At 42.6% G+C, this 19978-nt stretch overlaps 1 protein-coding gene across 1 annotated transcript in view; it reads left to right on the top strand.

Moving 5' to 3' along the window:
* The first annotated feature begins 1571 nt into the window (after nt 1-1571).
* The window catches only part of MAP3K5 (mitogen-activated protein kinase kinase kinase 5), a 159001-nt gene continuing 140594 nt past the window's right edge, over nt 1572-19978 (top strand). Inside the window, exon 1 of the mRNA XM_081140018.1 lies at nt 1572-2300. Within this exon, the coding sequence (XP_080996144.1) occupies nt 1853-2300 (448 nt within the window). The 5' untranslated portion in view covers nt 1572-1852. The remainder of the gene's footprint in view (nt 2301-19978) is intronic.

The following is a 19978-nucleotide window of genomic DNA, read 5'->3' as shown; positions in this document are numbered from 1 at the left end:
GAGTATGAAGTTTCCTTACTATAAATTTCCTATCATCCTACAGACATTTAGAAAGAGCTAAGGCCTCTGCTTCCTGGAGGCACAATCGTGTAGCTGCGAGGTTTTTTCTTCTTCCTCATTACTATTTTCTCCCTCCTTTTAACTCATTATTGCTCCACTCTTTCATCCTCCCCCCCAGGCTTGAATGTAATTTGCATTATTCTTGTACCTTTTTCATAGAATTCAATTTCAGTTCCTGGATATGGGAAGCCCCAAACCTGTAACTTTATTTCCTTGCAACTCTCACTGGTTTCCCTAAAGTTACAGCATTGTGGAGAAGCTTTCTGAGAATTTCCACATGTTTTTGCTCTTTAAATAAGTAGATGCTGTCTGAATGCTCTTAAGCCATCCAAGCATTCCCCCCACCCCACCCCGGGGCGCAGTTTAAAGAATAGAGTAAGTCACTTAATTCCCATCTTTCAACTGGCGGCGATGATTTGCCAAATCCGGCATAGACCTGGTCTTCTACCCCAAGTACATGGCACAGGTGTGTGTGTGGGGGGGGGGGGGGCGACTGTTAAGATCCTAAGTAAGAATGCTAACTCGGCCAGGAGTTGGAACTAATCAATCACTCATTAATGATAACACAGCTATTGGAAATTTTTAAGTGAAATGTGCCAAGGGAAGACCTGATAAATCTGACCTGCTACTTCCAGAGCGCCACGGTCACGGCTAAGCCACCGTCGGGTTTGGGAGCTGGTGGAAACCCTCCCGCCTTCAGCAACGCCGGCCTCCGGGGCCGCCCGAGTCCTTCCCACCGGCGCCGTCGAGCGAGCCCGGCAGGGGCCAGAAGGGGGCGCCGTGGGCACGGGAAACGCTGCGAACGCCTCTGGAGCAAGCTCCGGGGGCCCCAGCATTGGCGAGAGAGACTTTTTGCGCCGCCCCGTTGTCGCGTGCGCTTTGGGCTGTGCCTGCTCCAGGTCCTCTTAGGTGGAGGCCGGGTCGCTGGCGGAGAACCTTGGCCCCGCGCCGCGCTGGGGCTGAGGTCCGGGAGCCGGGGCGCGATCAGTTTCGTTCGGGCTCCAGCTTCCCAGCAGCGCCTCCTCTGGGGCGGGCCCTGCCGCTCGGTGCCGCGACGAGTGGGCGGCAAGAAGCCCGTGGCCCGCAGGGCGAGCGGCTGCGAGGAGCGCCGAGACTCCGGCGGCGAGGCTGGCGCGGGGACTAAGCGGCCGCAGCGCTCTGGAGAAAAAGGAGGCCGGGGAGTCGGAGGCACAGAAGCGAGGAAGGGGAGCTGCCGCCGAGGACGGAGGCGGATCTGTCCCGACGCGCCGCCCAGGGAGCCCGCCCGCGCGTAAGGTGCTGCCCAGGTAGCTCCGCTCCCCGCCCAGGGGGCGCTCTCCCCGGCCGGGCCCGGCCCCGCCCCGCCCCGCGCGCCCGGCGCGGAAGGAGCTGGGCCGCGATCTGACCGAGCCGGACGCTCCGTGCGGGCAGGGAGGACGCTCGGCGCTCTGACGGACCCGGACGCTCCGCGCCCCCAACGCGGCGCCCTTGAGCTGCACGGCCGCGCACGTTTGCCCGCTGATCTGCCCGCCCGCCCAGGAAAGGAAGCGCTGTCCCACCCCCTGTACCCTACCCCCTGCGGCGGGCGAGCGGCGCGGCCACGGAGGCGCCGAGGAGGGGCGAGACGCCCCCGGGCAGCGGCGTCCCTTCGGGGGAAAGGGCGCCGGAGAGGAGGCGTCGGCGCGGCGCGGAGGGCGCGACTCGCGATGGCAGCTGCCTAGCCCGGCGCGCGCGGAGCAGCCCCGAGCTGTGGCTGCCCAGACGGAGCGGCTGCGCGGGGGACGCCGCCGCCGCTGCAGCCCGGCCGGGAAAGATGAGCGCGGAGGCGGGCGAGGGCATCACTTTCTCCGTGCCACCCTTAGCTCCCTCGGGCGTCTTCGCCTTCGCCGAGGGCGGCGGCTGCCGGAGGGGAGGAGCGGCGGCGGCGGCCGAGGGCGAGGAGAACCAGCTACCGCCGCCGCCACCGGGCAGCTTCTGGAACGTGGAGAGTGCCGCCGCCCCTGCCACCGGGTGTCCCGCGGCCACCTCCGGGAGCGGCGCCACCCGTTGCCGGGGCAACTCTGGCGGCGGAGGCGGCCGACGGACCACTGTGGCATACGTGATCAACGAAGAGAGCCAGGGGCAGCAGGTGGTGGCCGAGACCGAGGCCCTGCAGAGCCTGCGGGAGGCGTGTGAGTCGGTGGGCGCCTCTCTGGAGACCCTCCATTTCGGAAAACTGGACTTCGGGGAGACCACGGTGCTGGACCGCTTTTACAATGCAGGTGCGTATGCACGCCTTGGCCGCCCTCCCCGGCGAGGGGTCGCGGCGTGGGGGAAATGGGTTCCTGAGGGCGGCGGGCGTGCTTCCTCCTGGCTCCGTGCCCCACCTGCGGGGCAGCGAGCGGCGCCCGCGGGGGGCGGTGCGAGAGCCCGCGTGTCTGCCAGGGACCGACCCGCTCACCGGCGCCCGCGCTGGAGCCCTGGGCTCCGCGGGGTCCTCGGAAAGAACTGCTGTTCATTAGCCCTCATCAGCCCTTCTCCGTTCAGGGTCTCGGTTTCCCTTCGGTCAGGTGTGACCCGTGCTGCCCTCCTGCATCTACCTGTGATTGTTGCAGGTGACGGTCTCCTTTCTTTCTGTGTGGTTCTGGGAGCACAGAAACCATGACGTGCCGCGAAGCCAGCCGCACGCAGTGTGTCGCTATCAATGTGCATGTCTTGTCACGATCTTCCCGACTCATTGTACCTAAACAAGTTTACTGGCTTGAATTTCCCATCTCTTATCAATCTGAACTTTCAAGTAATTGTTTCCGAGAGTAGTAACCTTGTCACTTACACTAAACTTGTGTGGCATCTTCTTAGGATTTCAGTGAAAGAACTAGGATCTGTTTTTATTACCCCATATACCAGGATGGGCTGTAAAGTGTGTAATTTAACGTTGTTTAAAACGCTGATATGTTATCTTAATAACTAAGACTAAACCGGCCATGAAAGGGATTGCTAGCATAATCCATGAAAAAATAAGTATGTTCTGAGCCTATCACAGATTTCAGTGTTATTGCAGTTCTAGTGACTGAAGCAATCAGCTATGTGTTAGCAAATATTAGAAATAATAACGTTATTGAAATTAACCTTTAGTACCCTGTGCAACCAATGTTGAGAATATATACTTATTTTTATAAGTGTGGGCGGACAATGGTGGTTTCAGACAGTAAGGTTCTTGCATTTGTGATCACATAAAAGGTTTTATATTCCAATCTTATTTTGAGTTCTAATTCTCTTCAATTTCTTCAAAACACCTGAAGTAGGCTTATGTTAGTTTTGGAATTCATCCAAAATTGACTATTTTAAGAACAAGAACTTCATGTTAAGGAAGTCAGACTAAATAAACTAGGACTTTCTGGGTTTTTTACAGCCTTGGTCTTCATAACTGAACATGAGTATAATATAGTGTAGCTTGGTTCTTTGGGTTGCTTGCTATAAAAATTATATAATCATAACTTTTCTAAAAATTACAGCACTCTTATTTTGGGATTATAATGTGGAAGAAGCTTCAGAGAACTGAAAGATATGTGAGGGAAACACCCAACCAAATAGTTTATTTTTATTGCACTGATAGCTTTTCTTATGTGGCTCTATTAAAAAATCTTAAATTGTGAGCTAATCTGAAATTTTTCTAACAAGGCTCACTTACTGTTTATTCTCCAAATACTGTCCCTGGGAAAGGGAGATAGATTAGACCTGACATTTGAATTGTATTTCATTTAATCCAAACAAGCCTATGAAGGAAGTACCGTCTTGTCCTTCTTAGGTGAGAAGACCTAAGGGATCCATGACTGGCTCCACGATTCAGGTAGCAACTGGTCAGTGCCAGATTCCACTTCCCGTGGCTGACTAAAAGGGCATGCTTTGCCCTGGCTGCCTCCATTTAGCTGGGCTGATTTACCCTCAAAGTCAAGAGAAGCTCTCTCTCTCTCAGAATCATGTGACGGGGGCTGGCAGGGAACTTCTGAGCCATTTGGGTGCAGTGTGGAATAGCTGGGAAGACTCACTCTAGGAAGACCAGTGTTTGCAGGCCACCTCTCACAGCTTAACCCCTGCCTGTGCGAGTGACATGAACTTTGAACCCTCTCATTCAGTGTGAAGATGTGACAGAATGAAGATGGGTATCAGTTTTGTCCAAACCCTTTGTATTTCTAAACTGAGGATTGCTGAGTTTGATGGTAGTCCAACTTTTCTTCTGATTTCTAAGAAAGCAAATGTTCCTCCTCCACCAGGATTTGGCAGAGTTTTGTGTGAAGGGCCAGATGGTAAATATTTTAAACTTTGCAGGAGGTCTCTCTCACTTTTCAACTCTGCAGTTGTTACGTAAGAGCAGCCATAAACGATACCTAAACAAATGATCATGGCATTAGTCCAATAAACTATTAATGGACACTGAAATTGGAATTTTATATATTTCACAAAATATAATTCTTTTCAAATTTTTCCTCCAACCATTAAAAAATTTTTGGCTTGTAAGCTGTACAAAAACAGGCCTGGCAGGATTTTGGTCCCTAGGCCATGCTGACCTTTGCTCTACATCCAACACCTTCATTTGAAAGCTGAATCATTATGATATAGTGGGAAGAGCACTGCCTCTCAGCTTAGATCTGAGTTTCCATCTTGGCTCTGCTCTGAACCATGTAATTGTGAGCAAGGCCTTTCATCTTCTCCAAAAGGCTTGTAAAATTGACCAGGAATGGAAGTGGAGGATTGAACTAAATTTCTGATTTCCTTCATTTAATCTTGTAAGTTTGCAAAGGCAAGGCAGAGTAGTGTGAGCACTGGAACCGGAGTTTCAAGATCTGGACTCTGGTCCTTGGTTCTCTGATTGGGAGCAAGTCATTTAAAATCTCAGAAAAGAGTGGAGGGTTGGCCTGCTACTTCTAGACCTCCAGTGTCATGATTAAACCACCCTCCCTTCAGCTCTCAATTTCTGTACTTTAAAATTATAACATTATTAATACAAAATGAATTATTTTAGTCTATAGACTTGTATATATCATGTTCCCTAAGGAGTTGAGAGTTGGTGGGGAAGGCAGATTGAAAGCCTGGCTGTAGCTGGGCCTCTGAGAAGGTCCACAGAGGAAACACATTCTGGAATCAGGCCAAGAAACACATTCTGGAATCAGACTGGTGGGTGCGGTGGGTTCAGTGGGTTCAGAGGTGACACCTGAACTGAGATGGAAGGGTAAGCAAGGACAACTTAATGAGGGCCTCAACATTTAAAAGGAATGTTAGTGTTCAAATAGCTCAACTTAATGAATGAGTAAGAACTTAAAACTTGGTTACATTTTCACAAGCTTCCTCTCTATGTGTACTGGTGTCTTTTTAAAGAATAGATTGCAGTTAAAGGTTTTCACTGATTCTCCCTGTTTGATCATTAAACTGTAATCTAATTTGTTCTTTACATTTGTCATTCTGTCTTTCATTCCTGTTCTGAGGGGAAACTAATGTTCAATCAAAGCTTTTACAAAAATACATCGTATTTATATATACAAGACTATCACTCATATGGCAAATGCCAAGCTAACATTCCCAGTCCCCTGCATTGTAGGCAGTAAATCTCTATGAAAACCAAGAGATGTCCATGATACAAATATTAGTGAAAATAGAGCTATTCCTTTCAGACACACAGACCCCCTACTGTCAGGGTCTCAAAAAAACCCCCCCAAAAACACCCCTTTATTGATTTCAGAGAAAGGGAGGGAGGGAGGGAGGGAGGAAGGGGGAGAGAGAGAGAGAGAGAGAGAGAGAACCATCAATGATGAGAGAGTCATTGATCGAGCCCACAACCCGGGCATGTGCCCTGACCGGGAATCGAACCCTGATTGCCTGGATCCTAGGTTGATGCTCAACCACCGAGCCACGCCTGGCCGGGCCCCATTCACTATTTTAAACATTCAGGAAAATTATGTTACTGAAACCTAAAACTGGGACTTTAAATGCACCTGTGCTTGTTTTAGAATCAGTAACTTTTGCTTTCCTTTATGTTTTGTTATCATCTTGGCCAGGAACCTACCTCACTTTGGATTGGTGGTGATGAGAGGAGGGGCTGTGGTGCATTCTGGGACTGGCATAACCTTAGAGTAAAGGCTAGCTTTTTGCATATAGTAAATGTATGGAAAAACTCATTTATTATTTTTTTCCTATTTCACCATGGATGAGTGAAAAGTATCATGGCAATCAACAGAGCAGTATTTGAGAGCGTCTGATCTAAACTACCTACAGTCTCTTCTCACCTTTCAGTCACTGTTTCTTCATGGAAGAAACAAGCCTTAGCACAATTATCAAGGGAGCAAACTTGGTCAGACTCATAAAGGAAAGCTGTGGTTAGGAGGGGATGAAAAAAAAAGTATCCCAGTGATGCTCCGCACATGTTTTTTCTCTGACCTTTTGACTTTTTGCTGGCACACCATTACCCACCCTTTATGAACCCAAAACACTGTGTTTCCTTTTGCTTTCTTGAAGGCAAAATTACAATTTGCCAAAAAGAGTTTTACTAGAAAATTGGGGGGAAAAGCAAAACTAAGAGGAAAACTCCAAAGGACAAAAGTAAATTTGTTTTTAGATCATTCATTTCTTATCCTGAATAGTCAACTGCAGATTGTGACTGACCCTGCTTTCCAGGCTCCAGGGGTCCTGGTTTCTTTCCTCAACTCCATCGCCTGTGGTGTGTTTAAGACATTCATCATTTGGTAGTTCAAGTTGGTTCCACTTGTAGGTGAAGCCTAATTATGAGAGCACAGTGTGGCGTTGTCTCACCTGTGGCCTTGGCTGGTGCCAGCCTTCTGAGAGTTCTGTGCAACAGGTCAGTTCCTCTCTTGTGGCGACAGGGACTGTCCCCTGCTTCCTGTTTTGGAGGCCTGGTTAGAGGCCCATTCAGTTCCTGTTTCTGGTTTGCTGGATCAAATTGGTTCACATCTTCTTTGTGGAGCACTGAGAGATTGGTAAGCCCAAAGCCCAGAGAATGTGCAAGTCTCCACTGAAAGGTCCCAGCTATTTGCTTGCCAAATAAGCTGCCCCAGGGAGTCCCTTCAAACACCACCCCAGCCCACAGGGGACAAGATGAAAGTTGAGACTGTGGTAAATGAAGTGGAAGTAGTCGCAGGAACCCACAGCTATGTGGATATCAGGAAAAAGGCAGAAACCCACTGCTTTGGGAAAGTTATACCTTTTGTTATGTTTAATTGCTGTAAGTGCCTTTATCTTTCTTTTATTTTCTTAATGAAGATTCATGAAGTTGCTCAGACATAAATTTAGCAAGTGACCTTAAATTAGTGGGGAAAGCGGAACATTTGTGGAATCAAGTGGGTAACTAAGATAGTTCTTTCTTCTCAAAATCTTGTCTTGAAAACAGCCTTGCCATCCCATAATTTGGATACAGGTAAGTGGGGAAACTGGCTGTATTTAAGAAAGACAGGGAACAAAATTAATTTTGGAAATTTTATTATGGCATAAAAGAAAAATAGGAAAGCAAAACAAAATTATAAATTATTTAAAAATCCACTGGTGATTCTAATAAATTGTTGTTTTTTTGGTTGCTTTAATATTTAAGCTTTCTCTCTGGCTGGAGATACTGCGTAAAGATGTTGATCAAAATATGTATCAAATTTTTGGAGAGGGAGAAAGGGTATGAGACAAAGCTGATTTTTTTTTTTTTTTTTATAATCCTCACCCGAGGATATATTTTGTTGATTTTTAGAGAGAGAGGGTGAGTGAGAGAAACATTGATTGGTTGCCTCCCATACATGCCCTGACAGGGATCGAACCTGCAACCTTTTTTTGGTGTTCAGGACAGTGCTCCAACCAACTGAGCCACTCAGCCAGGGCAAAGCTGATTTTTAAAGTTTTGTCTAATCCAAAAAATTTTTAAAGTGAGTACTTACATCTATGTGAGTTTTATTTTGTAGTTTGTTGTGGTTTTTTCCCCTAAAGAAAACATAGAAGAACTAAAAGATGCACAGCCTAGGCTAATTGTGGCAATTTTCTTAGGGGAGGCAGAGGGAGGAGAGACTAGGCAAATGTTAACAGACTTTTCTAAAAAGCATAACAGAACAGATCTCTGTAACTTAAATGCCATAGAAGTTGTACAGGGTAATAGTAAACATTCCATTACAAGCAAACCTTTTCTGTTATAGTAGGTAATCAACAATGAAGACAGCAGCTGCCTTTGGTATATGATTCATACAGGAAGGAAGTTATAATCCTTTGTACAGCAAATCTCTAAAAATGGTTAAGACCAATTCTATTAGTATTTTGCAACACTTTCAGTCTCTTCTTAGAACTCTTAAGAAACACAAACGTGGGGAGAGCTGCGCTAGTGAATGTCAGGCTGTCAGTTCATTCGCTCCAAAATATGTAAGACCCAAGTATTTGCCTAAGCCAGAGAATTCATCATCCTTGGAAAATCTTGGTTACTTCTATTTCTTACTTAAAAACCACCCAATGAAAATAAGTAAGCCCAGGGTATTACATGTCAAATACTCCTTAATGCCACATTCTAATGTTTTCTAATATGTTTATTGTGACAAATACTGTCTTAGACCTGAGGCAGCCAGGATCAGGAAGGGGGTTCCTTCTGTCCAGGACTATGCTTTTACCTCCAGCTAGGTATTTCCCAATTTATAGTTTGGTGAAACTCGGGTGCAGGTGATTTTATGTGGCTGTATCAGAATGATAATATAAATGTATGTTGTTCTGTGCAGTGTTAGTACTCTTTTGATCATCTTATTACCTCCATATAGTAAATAAATGTGGCCATATAATTATCTGTGTTTGACAGTTGAGGAAACTCCTCCTGGAAAGGGTATGTGACTTGGCCAGAGTAAAAGTAGTTGAGTAGGAGTCCAACTCAGGTCTTCTGACTTCCAAAGCATGTGTTTTTCCCACCATACCACACTTTCCCCCATAGTGAAAAAAATTTTGAAGCACATATGCTGTTCAAGAGGAGCAGTTCTAACATCTTAGTCCAGGTACCATTATTATGAGGAAGAGTCACAGTAGTGATACTTAAGTTCTGGTTCCCTCTTGCTAACAAATTTCAGTGATTTCTTAACAGTCTTGCAAAATAATCCATCAATAAACTGACGTTATTATTTCTTTGTCAATACCAAAGAGGGAGCCTATAGCCTAGACTGAGTCCTGGTTGCCAGTTTATTGCCTGGAGCTATAAACTGAGCTTCTTCCAGGTAAGTCTTAGGCTGTTTTCTGGGCATGGTAGTAGGATGGGCTGCCAGGTGACAGACCAAGCCTTTCTCTGGAGTGAGCCAGAGAGCTGGGTTGACAACACAACCTGGGGACACATCCTTTCCTTGGTTCCCTGAGAAATTCTGCCTCTTGAGTCTGATTTGCTTTCCTCTAGTGTTAGAGTATATTCCCAGTAATTCAGTTCTACAAGCACTTATTCATTGCCTGTGATGTGCCTCTTACTATGATAGATGCACCGAAGAATGATAAAAGAGAAGCAGGCATAAACCTGCAGGATAATAGAGGCTTATGACATATCTGTTTCCATGGGAAAAATTGATGCTAAGAAGAAGTCAGGAGGAACTACCTGTACTCCCCATTTCCCCTACTCAACTAATTCTTTTTTAAAAATCATTTAAAAAAATTTAAGTTACAAAGCATTTCAGTTAGAAAGTAGATAAAATAGTATATAACATTCATGCATTCATTACCTAACTATAATAACTGTTAAGCATTTTGACATTTGTTTCCCTTCATCTCCCTGTCTCTTTTAGAGAAATAAATAATTCTGGACAAAACTAAAAACCTCTTTCTACCATATCAGTTTTCCTTCCTGGGAAAGTGTTCCTTCATCAGAAGTACTAAATTATAATTTTAAAAAATCTAAAATCATGGCTCTCTGCAAATGTGAATAAATGGCAAAAATTTAATTTTATTAACTATTATTTAATGAGAAAGCCACTAAGATAATAAAATTGGTTCAAAAGAAAATTTGACGAGTCAATATCATACACACACACAATCAGGAATGCTGAAATATATTTGCAAATAGATGTAAAACTGACTAATGCCTTTAAGGCAATTCTGTAAAAATATATGTTGGAGTCTAAATCAGTTGTATCTCTCCCAACTAATATTCATTTGTATTGCTGTGGACGAGTTATTTCCATTGCTATAAGTTTTGCAGAACTTAGGCTTATCCCAACAGCATTGTAAAATGGCCTTGTCACTAGGACAGTCAAAGGTGCACATCCTTTTAAAAGTAGGTAGTCCCCAGAGGATGTGCTGAAAGGGAGGGCTCTTTTTTGTCCATTTCCAAGTCTTTGACAACTTTTCTTCATAATCAGTCATTCTCAGCAGGCTCTATGTCTGTGTGTGGCTCAAATGTTCTTACCCAGCCTGACTTAAAGGGCCTGTTTTCTTTTTGGAGCTACCCTGCCATCCGAAGCTGGGATCACCCTAAGAGGTTCCCAGATTAACTTGTTTTGACCAAGTATCCTAATCATGATTGTTTCAGGTCAGGAAACATGTACAAATTGGATATTGGGATGTCTGTCACCTAGGTTTTGGATATGATATGAAGGTACAAGAACCAAGGTGCACATATTTTTAAAATCAGAGGTGGATTAACCAGAACCAAGTCAGAAATATGCCAGGGGGATGCCTGCAGTGTCTTCATTTTTATACTAGGAAATCATTATCATTATTAATGGAAACTTCAGTAGTCTAGACTGCTCCAAATAGGCTTATCTTTTGGAGAAAAAAAATCCGTATTATATAGAGGGCTGGCAAATTGCTGTGAAATTCTATATGCTAGATAGTATATTACTTTGGTCTTGTAATCTAGGCAGGTCATACCCAGCTGAACAAGATGCAGCACCATGTGCTGTACCATTCACTGTACATGTCTGATTTTATTCAGTCTTTAAAACAGCTCTGTGAGGCAGATAGCAGCCATGGATCAGTTTTACTTATGGGGGAACTGTGACTCTGCAAGGATTATCTTTTCAAGTCACTTGGCTATAAGGGGCAGTGCCAACTTTTGATCCTTAAACTAAGTTAGTAGTCTGTTCATTTATAACTATGCTCTCCTATCTCCCAGAAATAAATTTTCTGTTTGAAAACATTTAAATTGTCATTAATACCAGGATCACAGTCTTATCAGTAGACATTTATTGACTCTTTAGAATATTTTTTTCTAAGGCCTGTACCGAATTAAAAGAGTGCAATTTCTCCATTTTATGATCTTAAAGTCTACCCATTGAGATCAATTTAATAAATAATTATTGGGAGCCTACTACATGCAAGGTGAATGAATGCTCTAAGTAGTGTATAAGTAACAAATCCAAGGGACTTTTTAAAGGACTTCATAATCTAAGTCATTTCATTGAACTGTACGGTTGAGAACATTTATTATTGCTATAATGGAACATGCATTGAAAATAAAAATCTTATACACCTATAAATGCATTAGGCTCCCCACTTTATTTTTATATGAAATCAGTATTATATTGAAACTTATTTAAATAAATTGCCAGATTTTATTAAAATCCTTTAAGATCTTTTATAAATATTGATAAGATCTCATTAAGTCAAATTTCAGGGGGGTATTATAATTCTTTAATGAAGAAGAATTTTTTTATAGTGACTCTTATGGAAGCAAATGGAGTTACAGCCTGAGACTTGAACCTTTTTTCTTATGTTTTGTTTCTCTAGGACTAGAATTTGATCTGTATTTAAATTCCCTCGTATTAATATTTTCAGTTTGTAAAAAAAATCTACACTGTTTTAGATCATTGAAATGTGCCAACAATGTCATTTCAACTTTGTGTTCTTTAGGTCTGTAGTCCATAATTGTGTGCTTGCTTGTTGCTAATGTTTGGGGTATATGGTCTTTGGCTGACAGCAAAGTCAAGCTGAATGCCAAGTTATTGAATGTCTGGGCGAGAATGAGAATAGTAAACAAACAAAATTTCGTTTAGATAGTGGAATGTAGGTGGCAGATATGCATTGGATACATTATAGATGCCGAACCATATCTATTATGGTACACACATAGACTAAGGCTAAAATGTGGGCTATCTTTGAAAGTTTTAAGTAATATTTATGAATTATACTGTATTTCCCATAATATGTCTAATTATTTTGAGTCATATATGTATATAATTGATGTACATCAGCTCTGTCAAAATGTTTCCTCAATTTTTAGCATTTTGTCTTGGGAAGCTGGTTTTGGTTGACCCCAGTAAAAACTCAGACATTCATATCTGGACAGTAGGCTTTTAGTTTTTCAAAATTAACTTCTGGTTGTTTTCCCAGAGATGCATACTGGCCTAGTGTATACTGTTAATATATTATCAGAGTAAGAAAAGGTTTGTAGGCAACCTAGAGGGGACAGGGAGTCTAGCTTTAAAACTTAATATATCTCTGTGTGTGTGTTATTAGTTGCAACGCACAGTTGAGGTATAAGTTAGTTGGTTTGACCTAGTGGAATTAGAGAACAATGTTACAGCTTGCGTGTGAGTTATGACAAGAATGGTTGGCTTGATGTTTCTTGCCAAGCAATTTAGTGCTGCCTATGTTTTAAGTGCTTAAGTTACACTTGGCAGTTGGTAAATCTGAAATAAAATTGGGAAGGAAATGCTAGCCTAGACTTTTAGCAGAGTCCTAGACTCTTCTTTCCTTTATAAAATCAGTAGTGTAGAAAAATTTATGTAATGGTTAAACATAACACGTGACCGGAGTATCCACGGACCAATCCTGCTATGTTTATTAGAATGAATGTGGACCTGCATGTCTACATTCTTTGTTTCCAAAGTCTGAAATTAAGAGTTGTCAGCATTATGAAATCTTTGCACAGTCAGTTGTGCTTTTTATTTAACATTTAAGTTCGAGGAGTATTTTGTTAGTGTTTGCTAGGCAATTTAGTGTGTATTCAAATGAGTGGCATACCTGTGGCACAGGGATTACTTTTTTTTTTTAAATATGTCTTTATAGATTTCAGAGAGAGGAAGAGGGGGAAAGAGAGAGAGAGAGAGAAACAGTGATGAGAGAGTCATTGATCAGATGCCTCCTGCACACCCCCTACTGGGAATCGAGCCTGCACCCCGGGCATGTGCCCTGACCAGTAATCAAACTGCCATCTCCTGGATCATAGAGCTATGCTCAACCACTGAGCCACACTGGCTGGGCTTGATTCTTTGTTTAAGGCCACAGAAGTCAGAAGAAAGGCAGATAATTCCCAGCAAGAATTTGTAGATGACAGAGCTTGAATAACCTTCATAGAGTTTTATGATTACATTTATAACTCTCATTACCTGTGGTTCATTTGATGCCCATTTATGAAATCTTTGAGCGGATAAAACCTTGATATCCTAAGAATGATATTCTTCTATTTTAGACAAATCTCTTTACATTTGGAACCAAAAATCAAGATCTTTCCCTGGTTGGCCTCCAACATTAAGATGTATTTTTACTGTTTGGTGAAATGTGGATAAGTCATGGAAAAGTGATGTCTCACAATTTCCAAACTTCATGGAGCTCAGGACTCTGCATTTACTTAGATTGTAGTAACAAAGCAGGTTTCATCTTGTCAAACATACAGCAAGTATTCTTGATTATCCAGGATTATAGCTTCTCATTACCTGTTTTCATTCATTTAAAATCTGAAATAGCCCAAGGGCTGGGCTCCATCCTCAAGTGGTTCCAGAAGCAAGTAAGTTTTTCACACAAAGGCTGTTGCCACTGTATTGTGATTTGGAAATTTTGAAGCAAAACCGTACTATGGCATTTATATGTTGCTCTTTTTTTTTTTTTTAAATCCTCACCCAAGGATATGTTTCTATTGATTTGAGAGAGCGAGAGTGCACGCTAGAGAGAGGAGAAACAGTGATGTGAGAGTGAAACACTGAGCTGTTGCCTCCCATATGTGCCCCACCAGGGGATTGAACCCGCAACCTAGGTAATGTGCCCCGACTGGGAATCGAACCCACAACCTTTTGTTGTACAGTACAGTGCTCCACCTGACTGAGCCACTGGGCCAGGGCATGTTGCTGTTTCTTAATTTTCCTAGACGACTGCTCTTTGTTTAATAGGTTTGTGCTTTCCTCTGAAAATACCATTACACATATTGAAATAATTTTGTAGAGGCAGATGTATGAAGCAACCGTGATTTTTCTGTTTTCAAATTCTATTTTGGGGGGTTTGTTCTGTTTGGTTCATTTGTCAGGATAGTAAGAGCATGTTACCTAAACAGAGTTCTGTACCAGAGCCACACTTAATTTGAGAAGATTTTCTGAGGGCATTAAAGGAGAAATAGGCTATGATTGGAGACTCCTAATTTGCTTTCAGTTTCTGGTTATCTGGTCTACATGCTGAATGCTCAGTTTATGGCTGGATTGGGTTATAAGCTTCTGTTGACTTTATATTTAGTCTATGAGAATTTTCAAGACTTGTAATTGTCCCCTTTAGCCACAGAAGACAATGTTACCCAACTTTTAAGCCATAATATGTACCTAATATGTGATCACTAGGAAATTTTTTCCTGAATCCACCATATTGCATAGTTATTTATAAGCTTAAGGTTAGCATTCATTTTCATTTACGCTAAGAATAATCATGTAACTATTTATTAATTTTTATTCTCTAAGATCTGTGTAATTTTTTATTGCATGTTTCTTAGTTACCTCTTTTATCTATTACTTCTTAAAATAGTCCTTTAAAAGCTATTAAATAAATCTCGATTTGTTTTAAGATTCAGTTTTTCAATGCATACTTTTTTTTAAAAAAAATATATCTTTATTGATTTCAGAGAGAGGAAAGGAGAGGGAGAGAGAGAGAGAGAAACATCAGTGATGAGAGAGTCATTGAGTGGCTGCTTCCTGCGCACCCCGGACTGGGGATGGAGCCTGCAACCCAGGCATGTGCCCTGACTGGGAATCGAACCCGGATCACCTGGATCCTAGGTCGATGCTCAACCGCTGAGCCACGCCCAGCCAGGCTCAATACATACTTTCTTTGGAGGATATAAAAAAGCTGTTGCTCCGTAAATCTTGCATCATATGTGATATTACTAAAAAGGAACAACTGAAAAAGCCAAGTCCAGAAATCCTTTATTAGAAGGGTCTGACATACAAGGAGCAGTTTTAGGTTCTTTAAAGGATTGTTAAAATATAATGTAATGTCTCTTTTCCTTGTCTGTCTTGTTTATCCTATATTTCTAGTTCCTAATTTAGTGCTTGGTACATAATAGGTACTTGATACATGTTGATGGACTGAAGACATGAATATGGCACTTTGCCCTCCTAGTATTTTCTTTAATTAAAAAAAAATTTTTTTTTCAATTACAGTTGGAATTAAATACTACTTTATATTAGTTTCAGGTGTACAGCATAGTGGTTAGACATTTATGTACTTTATGAAGTGATCCCCCTGATAATTCTAGTACTCACCTGGCACCATACATAGTTATTACTGTATTATTGATTACGTTCCCTACGCTGTACTTTAGATCCTTGTAACTACAAATTTGTACTTCTTAATCCTTTTACCTTTTTCTCCACCCCCAACCCCTCTCCTCTCTGGCAACCATCAGTCTGTTTTCTATATCTGTGAGTCTGTTTCTGTTTTGTTTGTTCATTTATTTTGTTCTTTAGATTCCACATATAAGTGAAATCATATAGTATTTGTCTTTCTCTGTCTGACTTATTTAACTTAGTATAATACCCCCTAGGTCCATCCATGTTGTCACAAATGATAAGATTCCATTACTTTTTATGACTAAGTAATACTCCATTGTATATAGTACCACAGCCTTTTCGCCACTTGTCTACAGGTGGGCACCTGGGTTGCTTCCATTTCTTGGTTGTTGTACATAAGGCTGCAGTGTACATAGGGGTGCTCTGTAAATTTTTTAATGACCTCTGTCCCCAACCACAAATTCCTACCTGTCTAGTTTTGTTGAGTCAGATGTCCTACTGCCCAGTACCCTAAAACCCAGTTGTTGGCTGCTGTGTCTGGTAATGAAGGGAATGAGTCAAAACTCCAGATAATCATCTGGTCTGTTCATCACCACGAGTGAATTGAGGTAAAGTTTAGAACAGCAAGAACAAAGCTTTGACCCACTTGGCAATGAGATCAGTAGTGCCCAGCTATTTTTGTTTTTAAATTGTGAAGTGATCCCAGAGGTCATTCTTATGGGCAGTTCTTTGCTGAGTTATTGCTTGGCCTTGTTCTGAAAGGGAAACTAGAGCTTCAACTCAGAAATTTATTCTGTAGAACAGTTGGTATGGATTTACAGGTGAGGTGTTTATGCAGCCAGTCTCTGACTGCAAGCCGGGGTGGGGGTTGGCTTGAGTCCTGTCTTTACCTGCAGCTTCCGTGATTTTCTGCTGTACCTGGATGATTCTTGCCTACCTCAGGACCATTTCTTGGAATGTGGATAATCTGAGCATGTTCTCAATGAGGATTTCTATCTCCAGTGATCGGAGGACTAGGAAAAAAGGTCACGTCGTCTTAGCAGTGGAAGGACAACCATACATAGTGATCAAAATGGTCTCTGTATCTGACAGATCTCTGTGTTTGAATGTTGGCCCTGTCACTTACTGGTTTTGTGTTCTTCTATAAGCCCTAGTTTTCTCATCTATAAGATGGGGGTCAAGCAGTTACTGCCTTACAGGCCTATTAAGAAGGTTAGACAGGATTGCACATGTAAGGAGCTTTGTACAGTGCCTGACAGGCCATAAACTGTTGGAATAAAAAGGACTTTAGCCTGGATGGCGTGGCTCAGCGGTTGAGCATCAACCTATGATCCAGGAGATCGCAGTTCGATTCCCAGTCAGGGCACATGTCTGGGTTTCGGGCTCGATCCCCGGCAGGGGGTGTGCAGGAGGCAGCCAATCAATGACACTCATCATTGATGTTTCTCTCTTTCTCTCTCCCTCCCTCCCTCTCTCTGAAATCAGTAAAAATATATTTTTAAAAAAGAAGACTTTAAAAAAGGTGAAGAGATTAAGCAGTACAAATTGGTAATTACAGGATAGTCATGAGAATGTAAATAGGAAATATAGTTAATAATATCATGATAACTATATATGGGGCTACTTGAAGCAGCAGAGGGGCCACTCTGTAGAGTACATTATTTTTTAATCACTTTGCTGTATATCGAAACTAAGACAGAATAATATTAAATGTAAACTGTAATTGAAAAATTTTTTTGAAGTGTAAAAAAAGGACTGTCTAATTCAGTATCTTATCTGATGCATGAATGTACCAAAAGGCTTTTAGATGGACTTTTTTTTTTTTTTTGGTGGGCATGGGGGAATCTAACAGTGACTTCCAAATTTTTGTTAAGACACTATTTAAAAAGTTCTCCACTGCCTGGGTATTTAGCGGTGGAATGGTAGAGGGACAAGATCCTGCAAGCAGATGTGTGGCAAAATGACAGATTTGCAGAGAGCTGCGATGTGACCCTACAGCATTCATATGTCCCAGCTTCAGAAATATGGTGGGAAGAACACATGCTTTAGTTATAAAGTTTGCTTTGAGTTTCAGTTCTGCCTTTTACATATCCTTTTTGCAACAAGAAAGTCTGTGTTTTCACATTGTTTTGAGGATTAAGTGAGAATATGTATTATTTACATACACACACACATATATATGAAAGGAGCAGGCACGTGGTAGGTCCTTGGCCAAAATTTACATATTGACAGTGTTTATTATTGTGGGAGGTGTGGGTTTCATTTTCCTTTTGCCGCATAATAGGCCACACAAAACTCAGTGGCTCCAAACAACAACCTGATATTATCTCTCATAGCTTAGTGGGTTGACTAGGTTCAGCTGTGTGGTTCTTCTGTTTCACATGAAGTTGGTTGAGTCTACAGTCATCTGGGTGCTGGACTGGGTTGGAATGTCCAAGAAGGCTCATTCTCATGACTGGATGTTGAGACGGGCTATCTGCACGAACCTCAGTTTCTGTGGCCTCTCTGCATGGCCAGGTTGGACTTCTCACATGGTGTTTGCATTCTGAGATGAGGTGTCCTATGAATGGGAGTTTCAAGAAGGAGGAGGTGGAAGCTGTCAGTTCTTTTATATTTTGGTCTCAAAATTCTTAGGACATGACTTTTGCTGCATTCTCTTGATCAAAGCAGACACAGTGCCAACCCAAGGAGAGGGAGGATAACTCAGTGGTGAAGTGGGTACATGCATACTGGGGGTAAGGGATTGGTAGTGGTCATCTTTGGAAATTTCTTTGTCACAGACTGATTGCTCTTGCATGCTTCTGTACATCATGCAGGTGTGCACACGTGGGCAGGGCTCATCAACAGGTCAGTAACTCTCTGCCTGCTCCCTTCCAGCTGATAACTAAGTCATGGAGAGGAACAGGCCATGATTAGTCATTAGATTTCCAGAAAACAACTAAAACTCAAAATGGAGGGTACTTGAATAGATTCAGCAAGAATGTGCTTTACATGGAAGAATTTTTTTCCTCTATAAATTTTTAGTTTCAACATTAGGACTGGTAGAAAATTTACTGTCATGAAACTGCTCCCCACCGGAACATCTGCCTGAAAGCTGACCTGTTTCCCCACATATTTGGGTCAAATGGGATTAGATGGTTGAAGAGAGACAGGAAAGCTAAAGATTTACAATAGCAGGTGCTTGAAGTGGAGAGGCAATGAGTAATTTTGTGAAGATGCTGTTTATACATCAAAGACTTCATCTTTTCTGACTAATTATGCAAAAAAGTAGAGATGGTTGTCTTTTTAAAAGCTGTGCAGATTAACCTGCACCCAAGACTCCCTACCCCATCTCAGCCTTGGGGATGGACAGAATTTGTCATTTTTATCCTCTAGCAGAGGGCGAGGCAGTGAAGGAGTGGGGCCACGGAGAGGACCAGGTGGTTGCAATGGTCATTAACCCAGAGACCTTGGAGGCCGGGTTGAGAGACGGGGGAATGGCCTTCCCTGAGGGTGAAATGCAGATGTGAGTATGTGGTTCATGGACTGGGTTAATCTGCAGGCAACCTGCTTATCCGTAGAGGAGTTTGCAGCCAGCATGAAAGTTTCCAGAGAGATAAAGATGGAGTACAGAAGGTACTTTATCTTGTTTAATTTTCCTTGGTGCTTCCCCCTTGCTTAATTCTACTAGGCTTTAGAAACTCAGCCAGCAGTTTACTTTTCTGTTTGTGCTTTTCCTGATCTAAGCCCTCCTCCTGCCTTGTCCTCACACACCTCTCTGTCTTATATCTGGTGCTGTCCATGGATGGCTGAACCATGAGAAGCATGAGCCACACTCTCTCCCTAATCTTTGCCCACAGGACACCTGAGAGTCATGTGCAAACATCAGCAGACAGTTCTTGGCTGGGTATCCTATCAAATGTACTATTTATGCTTGGAAAAAGTATTGGTTCTGCTTGGTGAAACACGTTTCCAGCCTTAACCGTACAAAGTCAGGAACGCTGTTCTGTTTGCTCAGCCCCATACCCACTCCCGTCACTTCATACTTTTCTCTGCCTGGGCCATCGGTATTGATTTTCTTTACTGATTTTTGTGCCATGCTCCAAACTGAGAGTGTTTTCTCTGCTACAAGTAGAAACAAAAAGTATATGCATGACTTTCTTGAAGGTCATGGGTTTTAAATTGGAAGAAGCTGAAGAGCTGATTTTTAAATTGTTTGGTTTCCTTTTTCTAACATTTTGTTGGTGAACAAGGACACCGTGGAATTGCTGGCTGAGCCAGTCTTCCCTAAATGCATTCCTTGTATCTGCCTTGGTGCTCAAAAGGTCCACCCTTCTTACTTTTCTTCATCATTTCTCCTTGGGATGAGTAGCTGCTAAGAAATGGCTTTTTAATTAGTGCAGTTTCTTGCCTAGGAGTCCTGACCAACTACAAGGGGAAACAACTTGTTAGCACTACATGCAGTCTGCTGAGGCTTGGCATCCATCTGCCTCATT

This window comes from Miniopterus schreibersii, assembly GCF_964146895.1.
Source record: "Miniopterus schreibersii genome assembly, chromosome: 6".
Classification (NCBI taxonomy): Eukaryota; Metazoa; Chordata; class Mammalia; order Chiroptera; family Miniopteridae; genus Miniopterus; species Miniopterus schreibersii.
Note: the sequence above shows the minus strand (reverse complement) of the source record. Positions and strands in the feature narration are given on the sequence as shown.